Source organism: Montipora capricornis, chromosome 1, assembly GCF_036669925.1.
Source record: "Montipora capricornis isolate CH-2021 chromosome 1, ASM3666992v2, whole genome shotgun sequence".
Classification (NCBI taxonomy): domain Eukaryota; kingdom Metazoa; phylum Cnidaria; class Anthozoa; order Scleractinia; family Acroporidae; genus Montipora; species Montipora capricornis.
This window is the reverse complement of record NC_090883.1, coordinates 23,275,933-23,283,432: the sequence shown is the minus strand read 5'-3', so window position 1 is coordinate 23,283,432 and position 7,500 is coordinate 23,275,933. Positions and strand designations below refer to the sequence as shown.

At 40.0% G+C, this 7,500-nt stretch overlaps 2 protein-coding genes across 5 annotated transcripts in view; both read left to right on the top strand.

The window, feature by feature from the left end:
* The window catches only part of LOC138028521 (semaphorin-5A-like), a 530,961-nt gene that overhangs the window by 147,436 nt on the left and 376,025 nt on the right, over positions 1–7,500 (top strand). The gene's annotated exons all lie outside the window — the stretch shown is intronic.
* LOC138052486 (uncharacterized) overlaps positions 1–7,500 on the top strand; it is a 34,407-nt gene that overhangs the window by 14,332 nt on the left and 12,575 nt on the right. For 2 of the 4 annotated variants that reach the window (XM_068899027.1, XM_068899019.1), the window contains exon 2: positions 7,202–7,500. This exon is cut by the window's right edge and continues 698 nt beyond it. In XM_068899027.1, coding sequence (XP_068755128.1) covers positions 7,272–7,500 — 229 coding nt within the window. In that variant the 5' untranslated portion in view covers positions 7,202–7,271. Of the gene's footprint in view, positions 1–6,903 lie in introns of those variants that run through there. The other 2 variants (XM_068899012.1, XM_068899003.1) reach the window with 2 other exon arrangements.

The following is a 7,500-nucleotide window of genomic DNA, read 5'->3' as shown; positions in this document are numbered from 1 at the left end:
ACGAAAAATAGCATTGCGTGACAAGCGTTACTTTCTAGAGGCTTCGCGAGAGTTCGTAGTTTGTTTGTTCGCGCGTAAGCGTTTCTAAATCGGTGTGTTTTGTAATCTTTCTATAATTAGATTGTTTACTGTTTTAGGAAGTTCTAGAAGCTTGTTGTGAGAGTATATAAGTATACGAGTCCTAGCGGGGTTTTTACTGGGTTGCCTATGGCAACCCCAGTCGAGGTCTACGTTTAGTTTGTTTGTTTTATTTATTTTATTAATTTTTTTTTTTTGTTTTTTTTTCCGTGTCGGTAAAAGTCTTGCCTGTCACTCCCCTGGTGTCTTTGTGCATAGAGCCTTCTGCGCGTATTTTCTTAGGATCGAGAGGGTAGTGGAACTGCGTAGATTTCTCGGGTGGACACAGTAGAATCATTAACTTAGCCTGCAATGGCGTCGAAAGTCATGTAACGCGAATGGCGTTTTAGTGGATCCTTAAACAAAATATACCCTTATGGAGCTCAATAATGGAAAGTCAGTTGGATAAACTAGGCAGGAATCTCAAAAGCGACGAGTACTGGACTTCGACAACAATCTATCGCCCGTCGAGACGAAATCAAAGTGAGCTGTATTTACCTGAAGTACATGGTAATTTGACACGATTGAGTTTCTTGTCTTCACGCACGCAATGAAATAGGAAGAGGTTTTCGCCTCTAAGATCAAATATGTTGTTTGTTTCAATAAATTTTTCGCTGGAAAAGGATTCTGTGGTATTTTCTGCCTTTGTGAATTATAATATCATGTTGTGTATTGAATTTTCGAGCTTAAGGTTGAAATGTGATATGGGAGAAGTTATTGCTTTTTAGTATTGCTCTGTAAGCAGGAAGGGTTCACAGGCCTGTTGGAAGCGTGCTGGAGTTTCAACAAAATGAGCTCCAAAATCAGTGAAAACTTGTGACGCAGATGAATAATAAAGTAGCTGCTATTTCCAAAATGATGGAATTACCTGGTGATAAATAACGTCGTACGCGTCTTGGAGAGTAAATTTTGACTTTGCATAAACAAGAGTTGGGCGATTGTGATCTTTGTTTTGACTTCGCTCATTTCATTGTCAAACTTTATAACACTTGACAGAAAAAGAAACTTACAAAAACCCGGTATCTTGCCATCATTTGACACAGATGCTTCACTGTTTGGCGCGGTAACTTAATCACGGCGCCCGCTGAATTCCGGCCATGTCACTTTCGATTTTGCAATTTACTTGAACCTAACAAAAATCTCCCAAAATGTTTGTCGATGATATTAACCTTTTATATTCTTTATTCACGATTCAAAATTAATGTTGTTTTCATGTCGTAAATATTTTATTCTCGATCGACCGTCCCGGAAACTTCCTGCTGCTCTTTCTAAAAACTGTGTATCAATAGTTATTTGCTTTTTCATCAGTATTTGTTTTGCATAAAGCAAGCTAACAAGATCTGTACCTTGCTGAGTTCGCATTTGTTAGCGTTAATAGTATTTTCGGTCAGATGCTTCTGTTTTTTATGAGGGGTTTATTGTTTTGGTCTCCCATCCTAACACTAACCCCGCTGAACAGGGATTAAACTTCTGTGAAGTTTAGTATTACAAAGCTGTCAGATGCTCAGAGGGCACACTTGTGGTGAAAAGTGAGGGATCTTGAAAATTATCAACATGTCAGCCCAGAAGCCAATGTTTCTCGCTTCTCTTTTATTTGTTATTCTTCAGAGACTGGAATGCTGTATTTCAATACCACACAATTCAGTTCCTTCTGATTTTCTGTAGCACGTACCACAGGCAAGCCAGTGTATGCTTCACGGAAGCATCTCGTTTTTAACTATTTTTTCACAAGCGAAGAGAGTTGGCGTTAGCCGTGTTTAGTCAAGCGTGACAAAAGTAGTGTTTATTCAAGTTGGCGGAGGTCGTGTAAGTTTATCGAGTACGTGTTGTTAAGAGTTTTACCTCGTGGAAACTACGTTCATTTTGGAATAAATCTTTTTGTTGTTGTTCCGACAACCCTGCGTTCAGTTTAGTTTGCAAGCTACCTGTCCTCAAAACATTCGAACTCGTAACATCAACAAATAAGTATAATATTAAATGGCAAGATAAAACCTGCTTTACATGAGTGCCGTGAGTAAAAATTGAACATTTAACTTGATGAAAAGAAACGCACACAGATAGCAGCCCGGAAGGCTCTAAGGGAATCAGCCTACCGCAACTCGATTGGTAAACTATTCCAAAGAACTGCTCCAGAATAGCTGAAGCTATTTTTTATATAGTTTGTGTGTGGCTGTGTGAGTTTGCCCTCTGTGTCCCTTAAGGAGTAATTAGGGACGCTACTACGGTCAACACATTTAGAACTAAGGTAACTCGGGAGTAAGACCATTTAAAAGCGACTTAAAAACCATCACAGCCGGATTGATTGTTCGTTGAGAATCACGTTTTATCCATCCAAGTCTTTGGATAATGTTAGCAGCGTTGGCATGATAGTTCGAGTAAGTGAGTATACGCGCGGCGCGATTTTGACGTTTTTGAAGTTTACTGGTTAGGGTTTTGCCGCACATCCCCAAACAGAATTGTAGTAATCAAAGTGAGGCTATATTAACGACATGAAGATTGATCGGAGAATCTCATGTGGAACGAAAGATCTCACTCTCTTCAACGCGCCAATACCAGATGCGATTTTCTTACATAAATTCTCAACATGAACATTCCAGGATAAAGTCTGATTAATATGAACATCTAGAGATTTCGTTAGGTGCACCGTCAATCATAAGTGACGGAGGCTTGTGAAACGTGCTTAGCCCTTGCTTGCTTCGATCCGATCAACATAAACTCAGTTTTAGACGTGTTAAGAGTAACCTTGTTGGCAGTTAGCCATTTTTCAACTCTAGCAAGATCCTCATTTAAAACAATGTTAATATTAGGTATGTGTGTATCATCAGATAAGACCAAGCTTCTACTGTTTCGTACGAGTAACACGTGACTAATCTAGTCTCTTCTTGTGCTGCTAGTTTGTGTCAGATCAACAGAATTAAGCATGTTTTAGACAGGCAGACCCTTATCACTATAATTAAGGCCTTAGTTTTTAGTAAATTATATTATTGTTCTTCCGTCTGGGCGAACTCATCTAAGAGAAACTTGAAAAAACGTCAACGCGTTCAAAATTTTGCTGCTCGCATCATAACTGGCACAAAAAAGCACGAGCATATCTCGCCAGTATTACGGGAGCTAAATTGGCTACCGATTCATCAGGCTTGCCATTCAGTACAGGGATACCGTTATGGCCTTTAAATGCGTCAAAAGCTTAACTCCGCCATACCTACGTAATAAATTTAGAAAGAGATCTGATGTTCATTCCTTGGCAACGAGAAATAGTAATCTGTTTAACATTCCATTTTTCAAGTCGGCGTCCGGCCAGCGGTCCTTCCACTATCGAGCCACGACATTGTGGAATGCCCTGCCTGATGACATGAAAGACCTCCAGTTGGATCATTTTAAACAAACATTGCAGAACCTGCTTTGGGAGGATTTTTAATTTTTATTTTTTTATAGTTTGTAATTTTTAGATTATATATATAGCTTTTAGAGACAGGCCTTTGAATTATTATAAATAGATACTGAAAAGCCCTGATGGTAGTATTACCATTACCATTACCATCAGAATACATTCGAGGTTCAGAATTTGATAGACAGTTAGGTAAGTCGTTGATTAATATCATAAAAAGAAGTGGACACAGGACTGTACCTTGAGGTATACCACAAGAAGGAAATCGTTCCCAGTTCCCAGAAAGAGAACCATTTATAAAACATCGTTGTTTTCGGCAGCCCAAGTATGATCTAAACCAATCGTATGAAGTGCAATGGACACCATATTTCAAAGGTTTGATTTACATAATCTGGATAAAAGCAGAAGAACCTTGGAGACGCTGGTCGGTTTTAATTCGAATGTGCATTGACCAGTCTCAGCTAAATAATCCAAATGTGAAGAACTGCCATCGTTGGCATGAATAATATTTGCTAACTTCGGCCCAATAGAAGAAAAATGATCTGTGGAAGGCGTTAGACAGCTCATGAGAATCATAAACAGAATTGCCACAGGCCAGCTTAATTTCGTTTATGACAGAATTGTGTGATTTCCTGGACATAAGCTCAATGACAACTCGCCAGGTGTTACGTAGATCACCTTGGTACTCATTTTTAAACGTTTAATTTCATTGGTTATCGTATTGCGAATTTTTTTTTTTTTTGAATTTACGCCAGTCGTCCACGTCACCAGAACGAGTGGCTATTAACTTGAGAATATCTCTTGCATGCAAACGCTTTTTAAGTTGCAAAGTAAACCCAGGTGATTTGCAAGGGCAAACACGTTTAGGTAACTGTAGGGCGAACACGTTTATTACGCAAGGGGGCATGCTTGTCAACACAAAGAAGAAACAGTTTTTTTTCCAGGCTTCCCACATATCATTTGATGATCTGCCAATTTTGATGTGCAATATCGTTACGAAAATTGGATGAATTTTCTATAGGTAACTGTAGTATGGCCCCTCGAGGGTGAATCTTTTGAAAGCTTACGATAAGCATAAATAAGGCTGTGATCGCTTATGCCTATATGAGACACTCCAGAACATACAATCCTGTCAGGACGGTTAGTAAAAATGAGATCAATTAAAGTTGAAGAGGATTCAGTGCAACGAGTGAGATCAGTAATGAGCTGCTGCAGGCTGTAAACATCAGCGATGCTGGAGAGTAGATTAGCGTTGTGGTCCAGTTGAGGAGCAGCTAAGTTGCAGTTTAGATCGCCCTTAAGATAGAACTCAACTTTCTCCGCGTCAATTTTACATATAACCGATTCGAAATAAAGTAAAGATCTCAAATGAAGAGTCAGGCGGCCAATACCAGGTTACCACGAGAAAAGGCTTTGATCTCGGTTTTCGGATTTTCATACAGAGATTTTCAAGTTGGTGAATACTCAAGTCTCGGGACCATTAGAACCCACAAATGACCAGCTCCCAACGTCGGTAGCGTCATAGCTTAGTTGGTTAGAGCGTCGCACCGGAATCGCGAGGTCACAGGTTCAAACCCCGTTGAAGTCCTGAATTTTTCAGGCTTCTCTACGCAATTGTAAAAATTGCGTTCATAACTGCGAAGATGATAGCTTCACTTAATAACTAATTATCGAACGGACAAAGAAACAAACACTACCGGACATTTGTCTCCCTGTCCCGACTAATAATTTCATAGCCAGGAATGTAAACATCACTATCCTTAACCGAGTCGTCAAGCCTGGTCTCGTTAATTGATAGAACATCAACGGGTGCGTCTGCGAGCAAGATTCTCAGTTCGTCGATATGTTTCACCAGGCTAGTGACATTCAAATTAGCTACTTTGAATCCACGACTGGAGGGTAAAATGGGAGCGATGAAATCATCAATAGACTCACACTGCACTTCACAAGCACTTGAGATTCAAACATTGTCAATATGAGTTAAAAAGTTACTGGACAAAATCCCCCACCCCCCCATTTTTTTTTCTATTTAAATGAAGACCACTCACATTGAGACATGAAGAGTCAATGTTGATATGAGGAAGGAAACCCCATCTTCGATTGGAGCAGAACCTTTGAGTAACTTGTTAATCTTAGTAGCCTTTTTCCACTGTTCATCTTCCTTCCGGACACAAAAAGCAGAAATAGAGACAAGAGCCCCCGGTGAGTCACCTTCAATCTAGTCCGCCAAGTTTACAATACTCTCAGCAATTTGTTGTGGTGTTTGGATCGACAGCAGGTCATTTGTATTAACATGTAGAATCAAGCTTTCTGGACATTTCCTAGTTGTCGGGTTTAAGTAATCTTCCATGCCAGTTGTGGTTGCTCCAGAAAATGATTTCACTACAGCCTTGTTGGATCTATAAAGTTTCCATCCTCGTACATTTTGTACTATACTGTCGCTACAAACGGCTATGGCAGGTTTTCTTTCCGCACTTGTAAAATGGCTGTCTTTCATTGAGGATATTGTCAAAAAGATGGTTGCGTTATCTTTAGAGCATGCATGGCTCGCGGCATGATTGAGTTTTCTTTATAATATGTTTTTTGGGGGTCACAAAAATTTATCCTTCGAGGGAGGAGGGGGACATGAGAAAATAATTGACTGAAGGGGGGGAGGGGGGGCAGCAAATTCATAATGACAGTTCAAGAAATGAACGGTCCCTAACGTCGCTAGCCTCTAGCACAGGTGGACAATCCCGCGTGACGTAACGTTATAAAAAAAAATATTTATTGAAAGTACAGGTATAAATACATACCTATATTTACATGTTTAATATTATTAGTTAAAAGGTAAAAGTGTAATAAAAACTTCAGATGGCGACGTTTCTTTACGAAAATCTATTTCATGGATAGTCAGATAACTAAGCTTTACACACCTCTGCGTTGTCCCGAGTGATTTGATGCGTTTTTGGGACGCCCGTTTTCCCCTTTATAAGCATTGATGCGCCGTCATATACAAGAGAAAGAAACACTTTACAAATCGCTGAAGGCCTAGTGCCTCCAGAGTTTCGCGGAACTTCTCCAACTTGCAAATGTCTTTCGCTTTCTAGCCTTGGGCACGTAAAAAGTTAAGTCAATAATTTTGCTTGCATTGTGTCAAAACCAATCTCACTTACACAGCTCTGCATCCTCAAAATCCTGCTCGATTTTCAAGCTTCACTCAGGTTTTTGCCATCGACATATGACGTGGACAGATGTGGCCGATCATTAGATCAAGCATTGTCAAATTCAAATTAACCAAAAAATAAGCTCAGATTTCCCCACGAGGGACGAAATTGGAGAAAAGATATGACGAGATCAAGTGACCACGTTTTATTTAACAATCATGCTAATCCAAGGTGTTTTCAATTTGCTTTTCAGTTTTGTCGTAAATGTTACGCAGATCATAAGTGTTACTGATTTTCGGCCTTGTTTTGCCGGCAGATTAATTCCCCTAAATCACTCAGAATTCTGCCAAGCTTACCACTGCGTACGTTCTACAGAAAAAAGGGAACTTTTCGTAGCCGAGGCCAGTTTGTTTTCGCGAGGAAAGAAAATAACAGCAGGAATTAAAAACAAGAAACACGATAGTGACTTTTGCTAGCAGGGTAGCAAGAGCGTGGATTGTGCCGTCTTCATTTTGCTTATACTGGCTATTAAAATTTTCCTGTCTCAAAGGTATTACCCTGACGGCCGATATTATGGTCCGCAAGGCATGAGTGATATAACAGTGCTTTAGTCAACACCTATGGGGCAGAGCCATAGTGGAAATAGAGGGGATGAACCAGCTCCAGACGAGCTACAACAACGTTTCAATGAACTTGAAGAGCAGTCAAGACAAATTAGCAGGAGGCAGGAGGAGCAACAGCATCGTATCAATGAATTTGAAGGACAGTTAGGACAAAGGAGCAGCAGAGAAGAGGAGCTACAACAACGTATCAATGAACTTGAAGGCCAGTTAAGACAAAGGAGCAGAA